Here is an 18,286-nt window from a genome sequence, read left to right as displayed (position 1 = left end):
CTTGAATATTATCAGTTCATGTGATGAGAGAGGCTTGTTGGGCCTTTCCCACTTTGTTAGTCATTGCATTTGAGTTGACTCGTTCTCCTTTCAAAAGAGGCATACCTAGTAGCTATGTCAGGGAGGCATTGAATCCAAACCCACGAGTCACCTCCAGAAGAGGTTGTTCCTCTTGCCAGAGGGTCTACTCAGAAAAGTCATGTATGCACAGACTTGTACTCTAACAGGTCATAAGGAATGTGGGGCCCCAGACTTACTAATGCCTTTCTACATGGGCTCTTGACAGTGAGCATGATCTCCCTGGAGCTTATGAGCACTCACAGTTCAGCATGTAAAATATCAATACCACTAGACACTCAGCAGTGGAAGCCACAAACAGTACAGTGAATGGTCCAAAGAGCCCCACCCAAAAGGTCACAGTAGCATCCCTTCCCTACTTTGAACCCTTCCCAGACCTCAGTATTGGAAGCTTGTAACTTATTCTTCCGCAGGATGGGTATGAAGGTGCCTTGGGCTCCTGTATCCAACAGAACCGTAAAATGTTGAATCTGTGCTCTCCCCAAAGTTATGTAGCCTACCCAGGTGTGTGTGATCTTCAGTCTCCTTTGGGAACTTGGAGAACTTGGCCCCACTCCTAATCATCTTTCTTTGTAAAGCAGCTGAGGTTGAGGGATGAGGGAGGCTGGGAGAGAGTAGCTTTGTACCAGTGAACAAGAGACATTTACTTTCAGTTTTGAGTGGTGCTATAGCTGTGTGCTGATCAGTAAAATAAACCTGAGGTAATTTTGGTCCAACCAAAACCCTGTATTCTGTGCAAGATCATTATTGCTTGAGCCCAGGAGTTCGAGACCAGCCTGGGCAACATTGCAAGACCTCGTCTCTACTAAAAATTATATTAAAGAAATTAGCCTGGCATGGTGGGATGCACCTGTTGTCCCAGCTGCTCAGGAGGCTGAGGTCAGAGGATTGCTTGAGTGAAAGAATTTGAAGATTGCAGTGAGCCGTGATTGTTCCACTGCCCTCCAGCCTGGGTGACAGAGCAAGATGTTGTCTTACACACACAAAAAAGGTCATCATTATGGACGGTATCCATTTCTGTTTGGGAACACATTGATCGAACAGCTACAGTTTTGTCACTTTCTGGTGGGGGAAATGGGTTTTGTACCCTTTGACTGACGGGCTTGAACTGCACAATGGCATCATGTTTTAGAAGTTCACCTTAATATAGGCTCTTTGCTGCTCCATTGTTAAGATAATGTCAAGATAAGATCTCTTAAATTCTTGCTTGATTTCAATACTAGGGCTACTGGAGTTTTCTAAGGCTGCAGGACTGACAGCAAGAATTATCTAGATTCTTTGAGCTAGTTTCTGATTCTCCAGTGAATCACCTTGATCCTCATTTTAAACCCAATCTAGTACAGTAGGAGTCTGTAGACTGGTTGGTGTCCAAGGGAGTTTGTCTTAGGGAAATTTCCCCAAGAGTGTCAAAGGTTCCTTGTAGTGGACAGGTTGTACCACCAGAAAATGCTGAGGCCCTTCGTAGTCATCTTGAAAGGATTGAATGTTGGCAAGGTAGACTGCAGTAGGAGCTGAGCACTAAGATAGCCAGCAAAATGCCATTCTTCTTTAACAAGCATTACATGCCTGAACAATGTAACTACATGTTCCTCATCTCCCAAGCAAACTAGCCAAAGTTCTAAAAATTTGTTTGGCTCTGCCAACAATGGTTGCAAATTTTCTTACTTTCAAACTCAGTGTAGATGCATGTCTCTGTAACTGTTGTCCAAAGGAAACAGAACCTTATGTGCCCCCGTCTCCCTCTTCCTGACAAATCTTAGTCTGGAAGATTTCACGAGGCACACCTGCTGAGGCTGACTGTCAGCTTGATAAGGAAGTCCTCCCATCCGCAGAAGTGTTGACAGTAACCAGGGCATCATTCAGGCTGTTGTCTTTGAATCTGTCTACTTCCTGGTACTTATCCTGAAACTTCATTTTAGCCTCATTAACAGGCAGTAAAGTGGAGGATCATTCATTGCCTGGTTGACCATACAATATGGACAACATGTTCGTTAATGATTCTCGTGGACTTTTCTCAATTTCTGCTAACTGGTCTTTCCTTCCATTTCTAGAAAGCTTTGTCCCCATCAGCATTCTATTTTCATTGCCAGAACAATTGAAAATTGTGACGGTCCCGAGATTTATCCTTGTTAACTGATGAGTTAGCCTACCACAGTTTCATGGATTCTTTTGGAAGACATGAGACTCCTGGATCAGAAACAAAGGACATCATTACTCATGGCAATAGTAGTAGCCAGAGTGTCAGCATTTGTGCTAGAAAACAGCCCCAGTTTCCCTAGGATACTGCAAAGAGGCAAGTGATGCCTTTGCATACACAGTTGTGTGCATTAGAGAAAAAGTACTCTCAATTTAGGGGACCACATCTTTTATAATGGGCAAAAAACCTTTCTCCTGGAGGGTTACATTAGCTTTATTATATTGGACAGTAAACAATTCAGCCTTTGCTTTCTAAGGAGATGCTTTATTTTCTAAGGCTGTTTACTCTATAAACATCCAGAATGAAGGGAGTTAGTGCATCTTCTCACAAGATGTACAGAAATGATAGATACTCATGGAGAGGTGTCTCTATCTATCTTGGTTTGGAATTGGGATAGCATTTTTGATTAGAAGTTCTTTCTCAATTAAAAAGTTCTGATAAAATAAGACAGAATTGTGACAGATTTGGTTCAAGCATAACATTGAACTGTTCTTTTCTCTGGGAGTACCTCCCCCCCCCCGCCTTTTTCCTGCTTCAGTTCCTATCCTGGCCTCGTCCACCTAGACTACCATAATTGCCCCTTAGTTGGTTTTACTCTCTGTAGTCTTGTTCTTTCTATCTTCAATACCTCTGCTACTGGGATCTTCTTAAAATGCAGAGGTGATCATGCCACTCAATTTAAATTTGTCATCACTTCCTTATTAAGCCGGATTTTAAGTTGTTGAGCAGTTGTATAATTATTTCTCATGTGCTGGCTACTGTCCAGTTTTAAGTTGGCAGCTAAATTAAAAAAAATTTTTAAAAAACCTTGTAGGCCAGTCCTAGGTAGGCTGTGCCAAACAGGTGTCTAGGCTGCTTGCTGACAGTGTATATCTGCTCTTACCATTTTTCTCTCTTAAACCTTTTTCTGCAGGATGTTATTCTCTCTGCCTTTAATATTTTTCATATCCAATTCTTGACTCCTGTTTATCCTTTGAAACCTACGTACTCTTAAAGCCTTTAAATGAACCTTTTCAACCTAGTTAGTTGTCTTGTTCTCAGCACCTTTATAGTAACTTTGAATGAACTGTGCATGTGTCATTATAGCACTTGCCTCATTGTGTTGTAATTACTTTTTTTAGGGTGTGTATGGGGGGGATTCTGCATCACACTGAATAAATAAAGTGTCAGCTACTCATACCAGGACAACTTTCCCTTTCTGCACATACCAAATCTCTCTTTCTTTTTTTGAGACAGGGTCTCCCTCTGTTGCCCAGGCTGGAGTGCAGTGGCACAATCACAGCTCACTGCAGCCTTCACCTCCCAGGTTGAAGCGATCCTCTCACTTCACGTCCCCAGTAGCTGGGACCACAGGTGCATGCCACCATGCCTGGCTGTTTTGTACTTTTTGTAGAGACAGGGTTTTGCCATGTTGCCCAGACTGGTCTTGAACTCCTGAACTCAAGCAGTCGCCCTGTTTTGGTCTAAAGTGCTGATATTACAGGCGTGAGCTACCATGCCTGGCCCACATACCAAATTGTTAGGAAAGAAAACTGCTTTCCAGAGAATTGTTTTAAAATCAAATCCATTACATTAGTTGGTGCTTTAAACCACCACTAAACATTCTCTGCTTTTAGCCTAGTATAATTTAATAGTATTCACTGGAAAATAGACATGTGGTGTACAGTCCTGTGGTCCATCCTAAATATGGTCCAATGTATATGGATAGCAAATATATTATACCAAATAATATTTTCTTGTTTTGTTCAAATTTAAAATATAGACTGTGGATATTCATAAAGAGAAAGTGGCTCGAAGAGAGATTGGTATTTTGACAACAAATAAGAATACGTCAAGAACTCACAAAATAATAGCACCTGCGAATATGGAGCGCCCTGTAAGGTATATTCGGAAACCCATCGATTACACAGTTCTGGATGATGTGGGCCATGGTGTCAAGGTAAGCATTTTATATTACATAAACAAACTAATTTGCATATCCAGTAAATATTTTGGATAGGAAATATTGTGATAAAGATAATTGTAATTAATAGATTCTCTTTAGCAACTAGCATTATAATTTTCATACAATTTTTAATATGCATTTTTACTAAGGTTGGGGTGTAATTTTATCAGTGGAATAGGCTATACTAAAAATGATATTAAAATTTGAAATGGTTATTAAACCATAAATCCTAGACAAATAAATATTATCCATTTGTGTTGTGAATTCCATGTCTTTCTTTCTCTACTGAATATTTAAAAATAAAAATCTACATGCTTTTCAAAATTACTTTAGAAAATAATTTATAAATACTTTAATCATTTCATTTCTAAATATGTATATATATTTGTATACCTGTGTGTATATGTAATGCCAGCAACTTATTAAAAAATGAAAATTGTATGTAATTTTGTCTTAACCCCCCACCTCCCCCCCGCAAAAAAAAACCCCACAGATTTTCAGGAGAGAGATGATGTGTTGCCTGTGTTCATTTCTAAGCATGGAAAATTAGCTGATCTTGAAGGATACCTGTAGTGTGTCAGCTTTTTGGTATTTATGGGTCATTTTGCAAGCATTTGGAATGACCTAAATTCTTTCGCTGTCTCTGCTCAGGATAAACTATTCCTTTGAAATTTGGAAGTTCCTTTCTAAGAGGACTGTTTGATTTGGATTCTGGTCTTCAGAATATTTTTTAAGTTGTTAAGGAGTCAGCTAGAATCTTGAAGCTTGTCCTAGCTGATTGACTGGTGCTGTTGCTAGATCTGTTACATTCTGGATTTTTTGGGGTTCCTGGTTGAGAGAAGAGTATAGCTGAAAGCATTAACCTTTATTGTATTTCTCTCTGAGACTATTGGAATCTCCTCTTCACTTTTTATGTCTGTAAATTGTATATAAAATTGGAACACATTGCAAATGCAGAGGAGATTGCTTGTTTATTTCTTGTATTTTTATTCAGAGATGTGGCTAGGCTTGTATAAGAGCTGAAATTCAGTTTTAATTCAAGGTGCTTTAAACTAGACTGATCTCTGGGGTTGGAGTTTTGAGAATCTGGGGAAAATGTCTTTTGTGTTACTATCTACCTTAAGATTTAAAGAAAAACAATATGTTCATGCATGCATGCATGTATGTATACATATATACCTGTATATGTGCGCGCACACACACACACACACTCTCACACTTCCCCATTTTGCCTCACCTTGATTATTCCGACCAAAGCAGTATACATTCATTAAAAATTTTTTTCTGTCATTATGTTAGTAGTGAATATCTTCCATTACCTCATCCCTCAATTAGTAGTTGTGTTTAACAGTTCAAGACATAGTACTTAGCTGAGTATACGATGAATCCAAATTTTACAAGGAAGTTTTGGATGAGAAAATTTAACTATTTCATCGTATATGTGTAAGTGGGAGATATAAACAGCATAATAAATGCTGAAAGTATAGGACTGTGAATTTTGGAAATCTGCTTTCTAGCCATAATATGGATATATTAGACACAAGGGTGGGGGGCTTTGTTTTTGTTTTTAGATTTTTTTATTGTGGTAAGATATACATAACATAAAATGACCATTTAACTCTTTTTAGGTGTATAGTTCTGTGACATTAAGTACATTCACATTGTTATGCAGGCTATTTTAAAATACGTTTTTGGTGAGGGATGAAGGTGCACGGTCTGAGAAGAATATATTTTAGAAGCTGATTATTTGGCATATTTGTCTATAGTTTGTTTCTGTGACTGAAAAATACACACATACACACAATTGCTTCTCCCCAGTAGTCTTAATGCTGCTTTGTTTTCTTAGTTTTGTGTTCTCTCTAAAGGATCATTGTTGGCTTAAATATTTCCAGAATGTTGTAGAGATGTGTGAAGGTAGAAATTTTGGTAGTAGTTAATGAACATTTGCCAGGCCAAAATTATTAGAAGGAAAAGTTTAAGTTTATTTTAAAATTAGTGTTTTGAGGATAGTGAGACACTGCTTACAGCTTTCAAATTATTTTTGTATTTTTTGCCCACTTTTCTGTTTAGAAGTTTGTTTTCTTACTGACTTGTCAGAGTCCTTTTTTTTCTGTTTGAAGAGTTAGTAGCCACTCATATATTGGCAACTATTTACTCATATTGCTCTTTGGCTTTTGACTTTGATGTTTTTTGGTATTTAAAAAATATACATACAGAATTTTTAAAATTGTATCTAAATATATTAATATTTTTCTTATAGCTACTAGGCTTTATGCTTACAATTGCCATACTCCAAGATTAATATTCCATTGCATTTTCTTATTTTGTGATATAAATTTTAGTGTTTTGGTATTTGTATTTAAATATACCTGGGTTTTATTTAAATAGTATTTACTGTGTTAATGCATTTTATGCTGTGAAATAAATGGTACATGTTAGTTTAATAGGAATTTAAAAATATGCAGAGTATCCCAAAGTAAATCTGGTTTGATTTTTGGGAATAATAATAAGATATGTATAAGAGAATCCCAGCATAGAGAAACTACCAGAACATATTCATAAAGGAGAATGAAAAGAAGATGATCTTTGTAAGTGAGCACAAGGTTTGAGAGGAAGCTAGAATAGGGAAGGCTTGAATACTTAGCAAAGAAATTTACATTTATTTTGAAGAACACTAATAATAATTAACAGCCTGGATCATAATTTACAAAGGACTTTTCATATGTAGTTGGCCCTTTGTATCTCTAGGTTTCTATCTGTGGATTCAGCCAACCTTGGATAAAAAAAATTCCAGAAAGAAAAAGAGTAAAAAATGCAAGGACAATACAAGAATAAAAAATAATACAAATAAATATCATTACTATTTACATAGCATTTACCTTGTATTAGGTATTATAAGTAATGTAGAGATGATGTAAAGTATATTGGAGGGTAGTGTTGGTTATATGCAAATACTACACCAGTTTATATGAGGGATTTGAGCATCCTTGGATTTTGGTATTCATGGGGGTCCTGGAACCAAGCCTTCTTGATACCAAGGGATGACTGGATTAGTGTGTGCTTGTGTGCTTGTTTTTAAGCTTCAAAAGATTATGTGATCTAGGAGTTGTTAGATTTTATTATTGGTCTTCAAAGATAAACTTAGGTACGTTACTTTTTTTGGAGTTTGAGTTCACAGTGATTCATGAATCGGGCAGCTTCAGACCACAGAGACATGAAGCAGGGGGAAGTTCAAAGAAGCAAGACAAGCAAAATATTTGATTGGTTAGAAGTTAATTGTGGTTTCTGATTAGTAAAGTTCCTAGTTAGAGGTTAGTTGGAGGTTTCTGATTAAGTTACTCTCAGTTGTGTTTTGGTTTGCCTAAGTAGGAACCCAGAATGCGGGAGCTGTCTCAGCTTAATGGCTTTCTGATTAATTTTTTTTAAACAGTGTAGAAACTAAAGCTTTATAATATTTACATAGAAATGATTTTTTTTTTTAAATTTATAAAGCAGAGGAGTGAGTTAAGAATCATTTCAAAGAAAGAATTGGCCTTGGCTGGGCACAGTGGCTCATGCCTGTAATCTTGGCACTTTGGGAGGCTCAGGAGGGAGGATCACTTGAGGCCAGGAGTTCCAGACCAGCCTGGCCAACGTGGCAAAACCCTGTGTCCTGAAAATATAAAATTTAGCCAAGTGTAGTGGCACACACTTGTAATCCCAGCTATTTGGGAGGCTGAGGCACGAGAATTGCTTGAACCCGGGAGGCGGAGGTTGCAGTGAGCCAAGATTGCACCACTGAACTCCATCCTGGACAACAGCCAGATTCTGTCTGAAAAAAAAAAAAAAAAGAATTAACATTAGACATTGAGTGCCTATGACATACAAAGCTATGATGTACTTAGAAGATAGGGAGGAATCAAAGGGAATTTCAAAGATTCCAGGCAAATGGTGAAATTACTCATCCATAAAGGTAAATGTTAAGGAAACAAAGTGAGATCTTTTTTAAAAAGAGACAGGGTCTCACTGAAGTGCAATAGCTCAGGCACAGCTCACAACCTTCTGGGCTCAAGTGATCCTCCCTCCTCAGCCATGCAAGTAGCTGGGACTACAGGTGTGTGCCACTATGCTTGGCTAATTTTTTATTTTTATTTTTTCAAGAGAAGGGGTTTCGCTGTGTTGCCCAGGCTGGTCTCAAACTCCTGGGCTCAAGCAGTCCACCTGCCTTGGCCTCCCAAAGTGCCGGGAGTTGTAGGCAAGAGCCACTATGCCTAGCCTGAAATGAGATCTTAAGGAAATAAAAAACGTTTTCATTTTGGATATGTTTTGAGGATATTTAAATGGAAAAATTTTATAGATTTCTAACAAAAATATTAGTATTTTGAGATGTAAGATACAGAGGTTATTTCCTACTAACACTCACCAACATTGACACATCTGCATATATAATAACACTTAATAGAGGAGGCTGAACTTCATAAGAGGTTAAAGCTTACACCATTGCATAGTAGCACAGAGTTCAAGTAGAATTTTCATCCCCAGTCTAATTCTTTTATTCTTTCCATTTGGGACTAACTTATACTTGAATGCTTTTTTTTTGTTACTTATCCACTTGAAATGACAAATGAAGGGAGATACGTGGACATATTTAGAATATTTTCTTAGTGATTTTAGGATAGTATTTAGTGTATTATGTATATACATTATAAGATATACATTGGTATGTAAGTATATTATATATCATAATACAGATACTGAAGTATACATTAGTGTATTTTATCTTCAAGGATTCTAATAATGTTACTCAAATTTTATTCTTTAGGTGTGAAATGTCATGGTTGGTAGGTTGCCAGATGTTGTTTCCAGATAGAAGTAAGCAATATCATTTTAAACAAACATTGAAGTGTACCATATTTCTGGCACAGTTTCTATAAATGAGAATGTATCCAAGAGATACCAAATCTCTTCTTTGGATGATTTCCTTTGATATTGCCTTGTGGCCGCCTGAAAAATGGTAGTTACTTGTTGAGAATGTCAGATGTTGTTAAAAAAACTTGAAGCCCCCAAATCTATAACAAATTAGACTCTAAAACCTGAAGATACATATTTTTTAGTGGCATTGTACAAGTAGTGATGCTTTAGGACTCCACACATTGTTTCATGTTCTGTAGGCTAGTCAGCTTTAGGATCAAAACAACTTTTCTTCAGCTTTGAATTTTGTCTTAAGTGGCTCAGATGAAAACTTAGAACTAAAGATACTTAGAACTTCCTGTTAGTGTTGACCTGCTCAGGATTGGGGTTCAGAAGCTAGGAATGAGAGAGTTTTCCAGACCCTGTTTGTTTATATCTCAGTTAGAATCTGGCTAAGTTATCACTGTGCATGATGAGTTTTTTTAAGCTTCGAGATACTAGGTCCTTTTTTCATTTTTGAAAGCAATGTGTGGTTTTGAATTTTAACATTTGCAGTTTATCACTTTTTAAACTATACTGCCATTGAAATAATGAATACTCATACTTGGACATTCATTATCCAGTAAAGTGTTAGGTCTTATGCACCAATATGTTTAAATAGCTTCACATCTAATGTGTTATGGTATTTGTGTTTAAATGAACATATTTTTTAAATCATCTGTGATTCGGTTGGATTAGCTCCATAGGATAAAATACTGACTTAAAAAATCATTGAGCCTGCATGAGATTGGAATAATTAAGTGGTGGTTTCCTTATGAGTATAATTCGTTTGAAAAATATGTGAAACACATGAGTATTTCCCCAGTACTTATGGATATCTTTTTCTTTACAAAGTATTTGAAACATGGCTGGAAAAAAGCTTGTTAATATGAATTGAATAACTGTAAATGTAAACCTGTCCTATCAGATATAACTTACCTAGCATTAATGTCTACTTTTTCCCCCTCTTTTTTTGCCAACGTAAAGTGGCTAAAAGCCAAGGTAAGAGCCATTACTTATCATTTGATCCACAGTATTTCCTCTGTATTGATAGAGGCTGCAGAGCCACTAAAATTTGAAAACTCTTCTTATGTCTGTCTGCTTTTCCCTGTAGGATTTATGTAGATTAAATATACTCAAATTCAGTTCAAATAAGCAACATTTAGCTTGGCTGTGTTAATATATCAAAGATATATTGACATCTACGTTTGTATAGGAACATTAATTTTGCTAACATTTATTGCTTTGCTCATTTTTCGGTAGTTGCCTTGCTTTCATTGACTTACAATTAGGAGGTTTCCCAGACATCATATGTGACTTTGTTACTGAATTGTTAGGATGAAGATGATTTTTCAGATGGGTATTTGAGCAAATTGACAAGTAAGATCTATAGTTTATGTTCATGCACACATTTCAAAAATTTGTAGGAAACCCAGTGTTTGAATGCAGATAAGTCTGATCTCAGTAAACATGTTTAACAATAAAATAAGATAAACAATCCAGTGATCTCACATGTATTTTGCTACAATGTGATATGAATGGCATAAAATAATAGGAAAACCAAGTGCAAGTGGTTCCTTGACTTTTTAAACTGTAGTACCAAAGTCTTTATTCAAACTGTCTGGGAATCCTTAATTCACATTCTGATATTAAAAAAAAATAATACATGGTGTTAAAACACAAAGAGAACAATTTGATATAAAAATAAAAGCATTTCTTTCTACATTTTAGCACGGAAATAACCAGCCTGCAAGAACTGGCACTCTGTCGAGAACAAATCCTCCTACTCAGAAACCGCCAAGTCCTCCCATGTCAGGCCGGGGAACACTGGGGTAAGAATTCAACTACATTTTACAGAAGAAATTCATATGCTAAAGGAAAAGATGTTTCTGTGACTTAAGTAAGTATATGGGATCCATGCCACACTACCTTCTCTATGTGACACTACCTTTTACAAATTCATTTTAATTCCTGTTTTCCTGAACAGAATCCCAAATGAATCTGCTGGCTTTGTAATACTCTCTAAAATCTGTACCAGGAAAGTTTTTATATACGTATAAATGGCATTGTTTATTTTTTTGTCATCTAATTTTTAAAAAATATAAATCGGACTTGTTTTAAATGGATTGATTAGAGTATTCCAAATGGTGCCTTTGCATGTGTTTACAGTATCTATATTATAGAACTTTGACCAGTGGTCTACTTTTGTGTAGTGTGGCTGAGTCCACAGCTCTTCTGTTTCCCTTATTGGTGTCTGAGATTTAGGGACTCTTTACTTTAGGAAACTGTGCACTTTATTTGTAACTATGCTTCTGCTGGTGTTCTTAGGCCTCTTTATACTAGAGTAGCTCCATGGGAAGGCCAGTTGGACAAGTAGAAAAGATAACAGTGGTTTCTTCCTTCTTAATTCTTAGTGTACTAAATATAGCGAATGCTTGCCAGGGCATTACGTTTCTTTAAGGTTGCTTTTCTTAACACTGGGAATATTATATTGGATTTCTTATTTTTTGGTGGAGGGGTTGTTCAACAATCAGTCTTCTTTTAAGAAGGTCTTAGTTTTCATTTTTATTAATTAAACCCTCTGCCCCTGAAAAAAAAATATGAAGTTATTAAACAGAAAAGTCGAAATCATTTATTGAGAAATTAATGATTAGAATAGAATATATGTCTCCGTTTATTGCCATATTGAGGTAGGAATAAGTTACAGCTTCCTATATAAAGAAATTTAGCTTCCTGTTTAAAAAACAGTGGCTTATGAGTGACTGGACTGAGAATGATGTACATTTTAAAGTTTGATATTACTGAGCATTTAAAAAATTATAATCATAATTTTTAGAAATCAGGTTAGGACTTTAAATTACCCTTTCCTATGTTTTTCTTAGGAAAAGGAAACAAATTTTAGTTTTCATGTTAAAATAACAAAATTCATATATCCCAGTGAAGAATATTTTTTAAAATTACAAACTTTGTTATATATATTTTTAAATCCTGGCATACATGGTCACAAAGGGAAACTCACATATTTTTGGGAAAAATACAATTTTATCTATTTTATTCATTATTCCTTTTTCCACTACGCTTCTTTAGACGGAATACTCCTTATAAAACCCTGGAACCCGTTAAACCCCCAACAGTTCCTAATGACTATATGACGAGTCCTGCTAGGCTTGGAAGTCAGCATAGTCCAGGCAGGACAGCATCTTTAAATCAGAGACCAAGGACACACAGGTAAGCCTTTAGGTTGAGTATTTGAACATCTCTAAAGTGGGTGTAACTGACTGGTGACAAACTCCTATGGAGGTGCTGAGTAAAGGTGAAGTGCCACTCTAATGCTAACATCAAATGTGAAAGTTGGGGGAATAATATTATATATGTTCCTGTAAATTTGTGTTATAACTTCTGTTTTTTTTTTTTTAAGATTTTTAAACACCTGTTTGTACTATTAATGGATTGTTTGTGTTTCCTCCTTTTGATAGAGGTACAGACTCTATCAGACTCTTTGGGTTAAGACTAAATAATTTTTTTATTTTTTTTGTGACGGAGTTTTGCTCTTGTTGCCCAGGCTGGAGTGCAGTGGTGCAATCTCGGCTCACTGCAACCTCTGCCTCCTAGGTTCAAGCGATTCTCCTGTCTCAGCCTCCCAAGTAGCTGGGATTACAGGCCTGTGCCACCACACCCGGCTAATTTTGAGTTGAATCAGGGTTTCTGCATATTGGTCAGGCTGGTTTCGAACTCCTGACCTCAGGTGATCCACCCGCTTTGGCCTTTCAGAGTGCTGGGATTACAGGTATGAGCCACCGTGCCTGGCCCTAAGAATGTTTTAAAATGCTCTTTTAAAAAAATTTAAGGCAAACCACTCAAATACTTTTGGAGAAAAGATTAACTATCATAGGAATTATACAACGTGATTTAAACTTTCAGAGATTGAAGGAAAGAAGATTGAAGTTAAATCTGAGGGAGACTTTCAAGAGAATCAGTACACTAGAATATGTTATATTATTATTATTATTATCTTTTTGGAGATGGAGTCTAGCTCTGTCACCCAGGCTGGAGTGCAGTGACGCGATCTAGGCTCACTGCAACTTCTGCCATCCAGGCTCAAGCAATGCTCCTGCCTCAGCCTCCAGAGAAGCTGGGATTACAGGGGCACGCTACCATGCCCGGCTAATTTTTGTATTTTAGTAGAGATGAGGTTTCACCAGGTTGCCCAGGCTGGTCTCCAACTCCTGACCTCAGGTGATCTGCCCACCTCGGCCTCCTAAAGTGTTGGGATTACAGGCGTGAGCCACCACTCCCGGCCTTGTATTTATTATTTTTGAATATCCTAAAAATCAATTACCCGGTGGATTTTTAAAAATTTATTACAGAGTATAACATTCAGAAAAGTATCCACTTTATTAAGTATACAGCTTGATGGATGGACACACACTCATATAACCGTCACCCAGATCAGAAAATGGAACATTATCAGCAACCCAGAAGCCTCTCAAGCTCCTTCCCAGTTATTGCCTCGAGCTTCTTCCCCCAAAATGTAGCCACTTCAATTTTTGAGTGCTTTATAAAACCAGATAAATTTATTTTATAACCAAATTTGTTTTATTCTTTAGTTTTCTCTCTCACTTAATAACGTGGGCAGGGAACCTCTCTTTTGCCTTCACTCTTACGTTGGTAAATGAGAGATAACTTATCAAAATGATTTACAGGAATTCCACTAAATAGGGCATATCGAGATGTGAGATGCTAGGTAAGTGGTATTTATTACTATTGCCACTGTTAGTAAACAAATTGTTAAGTTGATATCTGCAGATACTGTATCAAGTCAAGTTCTTTGAGGAACAAAATTGTTCTCTTTGTTGTTATTTGAACTATTGGATCAAAGTATAGGTTTTCTCTATAGAGGAAGCACAGTTTAATCATATTCAACAAACTGTTATTAAGTGTTGTTTCATTAGATATTAGGCATTTGCCAATAAGGCATAGTTCTTTTTTCAAGAGCTCATTCTATTAGAACAGGGATCAGCACACTTTTTCTATAAAGGGCCAGATTGTCAATATTTTAGGATTTGTGGGCCATATGGTTTCTGTTGCAATTACTCAGATCTGTCATTATAGCACAAAAGCAGCCATTGACAATACGTAAATGAATGTGGCTATGTTCCAGTAAAACTTTATTTATAGCACTGACATTCTAATTTCATATAATTTTAATGTGCTACAAAATATTATTCCTCTTTTGATTTTTTTAACTATTAAAAAATGTAAAAGACATTCTTAACTCACAGGTAGTAAAAATCGGGCAATGGACCAGTTTTAGCCCACAGGCTGTAATTTGCCAACCCCTTGTTGGAAAAAAGACAGTAATTGAAGAGGAGCATAATAAGAGGATAAATACTCATATGTCTATGATGCAGTGATGGCACAAACTAAGTGTTGATCACCTGGCTTGAGGGAGTTAGGGAGGTCTTCACATCTAAGCTGTGTCTGTTATATAAATGGCTTTTTTCTTTTTCTTCCATTAGCATATGATAATCTAATTATAGAATGATCATATTGCAGAAGAAAATAAAAATCTTATCCAGGCATTGCAAATCTTTGCCCTTTAAATTTCTGGGCTCATTGAGCAAATCATGTAGATTTTAAAACATAATTGGGAGCGTAAGGATACATGTGCACAAATATATGTTTTTACACATGTACACACATTACTATAAACAACTAGATGGCACAAGATCTAGTTGTTTGTGCCATACCTTACAAGAAGTAAGGCTTGTGCCATACCTTACTAGAAACAACTAGAAAGAGCCACGTCCTAGAGCTAACAGGACAGTACATCCACAGGAAGTAGAATAGTAGTGAGGAGTTGATTAGAGTTTATCAGTAGCAACTATTCTAGAATGACCACACTGAAACTTCACTATTGTCTTTCTTTGTCATTATGCTTATTTTCCAGAAAATGTTTGTGTTATCACCTTTCTTTGAGATGAGAGGAAGTTTTCATATTAATTTTAGACTAGAATGGATTACCCTTTTAATTTACTTCCACATTATTTGTACTTTCTCTTTTGTTGTATCTGTTACATTACCTTTTCATGTCAGTTTTCCCATTATGAGCTTCAGACGGTGTGGTTCATCACTGCATTGCTCACTGCTCTTCATAGCAGGTTTTGAATAAACACTTGTTGACTCATTGTACTGTAAGATTTTGTTGGTGATAAATGTTTCAGCAGAGATGGTTTTAAGTACTGTGTTATCATTATATTGGTTCCAGATAGGTTGAGAAGTAGAGGAAACCATTTCAAATATTAGGATTAAGGTTTGTGATGAATAGTTAAAAAAATTCTTGTTACACGCACACACACGCGTGCACACACACACACACCCCCCCTCCCATTCCCTTCCTCCCTCCCTCTCCCCTCTCTCCCTCCATCTCTTCTTCCCTTCCTCCCTCCCTCCTTCCCTTCCCCGCTTCTTCTCTCCCTCCCTCCCTTCCTTCCTCAGGTTCTGCGTTCCCAGAGTCAGCCCGTCTCAGGTTGAAAATACAGTATTCATGGGATGCAGACCCCGTGGATACAGAAGACAGACTTTTCATATCCGCTGGTTCTGTAGGGCCAGCCGCAGGACTTGAACATCCATGGGTTTTGGTATCCAAGGGGGTTCTTGAAACCAATCCTCCAAGAATACTGAGGGATGACTATATGACATAAAAGGAGTATTCAGTGGCCTTGGGTGATTACAGTTTTTTTTTTAATATGTCTCTAGAATTGGTTTTTCACAATTTTTTTTTTCTTTTCAGTGGAAGTAGCGGAGGAAGTGGAAGTCGAGAAAACAGTGGTAGCAGTAGTATTGGCATTCCCATTGCTGTGCCTACACCTTCGCCACCCACTATTGGACCAGGTGTGTTATTTATTAATCTGTGTTTAATATGTGATAATATTTATGAGCTTTATTGTGGAAGGCTGAAATAAATTAGTCACATTGAGTAAAATTATTAATTAAATTTGTGATTGTTGCTAGAATAAAGGCTGATAACAAATTTAACAATGTTTTTAGATTGTTTTTCACAAAGTCTATAGGATTTTGCCAGCTGTTTCTCCTTATATATACTGTATATTAAGTAGTTTTGTTAAATAACTTTTTGTTAGCCATTTTGCTTTAGAAATGTATTCATTCCTCAGTGTCCATAGGGGGATTGGTTCCAAGGTCCCCTGCAGATACCAAAATGCATGGATGCTCAAGTCCTTTCTATAAACTGGTGTAGTATTTGCATATAACCTACACATATCTTCTCATATTGTTTAAATCATCCCTAGATTACTTATAATACCTAATACAATATAAGTGTTACTTAAATAGTTATACTGTATTGTTTAGGGAATAGTGACAAGAAAAATAAGTCTGCACATGTTCAGTACAGATGTAGCCATCCCCTTTTTTCCCTGAAATATTTTTGATCTATTATTGATTGAATCCAGGGACGAAGAACCCATGGATATGGAGGGCTGACTGTATTTGCCTAGCATACTAGTCAAGAATGACATTTATTATTTCAAGAGCAAACCAGTATTGTATGATACTCCAGCTGGAGAATCAGTGTCTATAAAGGTGAATTATGTTTCTAGGAGTTTTAATGTTGCCTTGCAGGCCAGTATCTGCTCTGGTGTTTGCTTATTTTGTGACTTTACTACATTTATCTGTGATATTCAATATGTATTTCAATAAAATGCAATGCATGTAAAATAAGATTAAGATAGGAAAGTTATTTTACTTTCAGAAAGTGAAAATTTCAAAAATCCTTGGAGGGCATTAAATTAGCCTCTTGATTTTTAGTAAATGAAATGGAGACTTTTTATATTGTTAAAATGTATATTTTAAAAATATGATAATGAAAAATGTTAGAAAAAAATTCTTAGCTTTTCAAGCATATTTTTGAAAAAGGAGAAAAAGCCACTTATAAACATAGTCATATTTGATAGTTAAGGCAGGTATAAATTTGGTAACCTCTTTACCTACAAAATTCATACTCATTTGAGCATGCTTTACATGTGGTTATCTTTTTTCTTTTTATTTCCTATATATTGTACTTTCTTGCTGTTTCAAAATGTTGAGTTTTCTTTTCTTGTACTCTGACCTGAATTATAAACTATTTTATTAGAAAACATTTCTGTCCCTCCTCCTTCTGGAGCTCCACCAGCACCACCTCTGGCACCACTTCTCCCAGTGAGCACTGTGATAGGTGAGATTGCATAGCCATTGCAGCCATTGAACTCACTTTACATAATTCATAATAAACTCCTCTGTGCTAGTAGAGTGCTAGCATTTATAGTTATTAGGTTGCAGGTGATAATACAAAGATTAAAGTATTAAATCTAATATCACTAACTTCTGGTGAAAGGCTTCTGCACTTACACAGTAAACAAATATAAAACAACTTTTTGTATAATATGAAATGCTTGGTTTATAACCAACTTAATGTGTTTTTTATTTGTTGTTTGTTTAGATTTTTCTAGTCTAATCCCCGCGCCCAGCACAAGTGAAACTTAATTTGGAACTCTCTGGTATATACAACAGTCAAAGGATCAGGGTGAAGGTGGGGACAGGAGGAGAAAAATTGAAAGGCAAATGATACATGTGGGATGGGGTACTCTGAGGCTTTCCTGTGAATCATAGTTTGAAAAACTCTGATATGGCCCAGTTTTTATGACATCTCAGGATGCCACGAAATAGTTTTCTCGATAAAATGCATTTAAATTGTTCACAAGTTGGGGATGACTGGACTGAGCATATAAGGAATTTTAAATGTATTTTAAATGTCAATGTAAAAACCATTGAGTCTAGAAATACACAATCACAGTAATCTGGGTAGAAATGGATAATGAGGTGTTCAAATAAGGAGAGCTGAGTTTCAGGTTAGGTGAAATAAAGCTGTCTAGCAGCATATCTTTTCAAAACATCTGCACATACCAAGGAAAAGAGAGAAAGGAGGTAATAAAATGAAGACCCTTGGCTCAAGCCTGTAATCCCAGCACTTTGGGAGGCCGAGACGGGCGGATCACGAGGCCAGGAGATCGAGACCATCCTGGCTAACACAGTGAAACCCCGTCTCTACTAAAAAATACAAAAAACTAGCCGGGCGAGGT

At 36.5% G+C, this 18,286-nt stretch overlaps 1 protein-coding gene across 2 annotated transcripts in view; it reads left to right on the top strand.

Annotated features, from left to right (window-relative positions):
* The window catches only part of ABI1 (abl-interactor 1), a 106,695-nt gene that overhangs the window by 61,673 nt on the left and 26,736 nt on the right, over positions 1 to 18,286 (top strand). For both annotated transcript variants that reach the window (XM_011969105.1, XM_011969104.1), the window contains exons 3-8: positions 4,038 to 4,214; positions 10,137 to 10,151; positions 10,881 to 10,981; positions 12,237 to 12,377; positions 15,943 to 16,043; positions 17,302 to 17,382. In XM_011969105.1, coding sequence (XP_011824495.1) covers positions 4,038 to 4,214; positions 10,137 to 10,151; positions 10,881 to 10,981; positions 12,237 to 12,377; positions 15,943 to 16,043; positions 17,302 to 17,382 — 616 coding nt within the window. The remainder of the gene's footprint in view (positions 1 to 4,037; positions 4,215 to 10,136; positions 10,152 to 10,880; positions 10,982 to 12,236; positions 12,378 to 15,942; positions 16,044 to 17,301; positions 17,383 to 18,286) is intronic.

The sequence above is a fragment of the Mandrillus leucophaeus genome, unplaced genomic scaffold, assembly GCF_000951045.1.
Source record: "Mandrillus leucophaeus isolate KB7577 unplaced genomic scaffold, Mleu.le_1.0 Scaffold872, whole genome shotgun sequence".
NCBI classification, from domain to species: Eukaryota; Metazoa; Chordata; class Mammalia; order Primates; family Cercopithecidae; genus Mandrillus; species Mandrillus leucophaeus.
The sequence above is the reverse complement of the archived record's forward strand: the minus strand, read 5'-3'. Positions and strand labels throughout refer to the sequence as shown.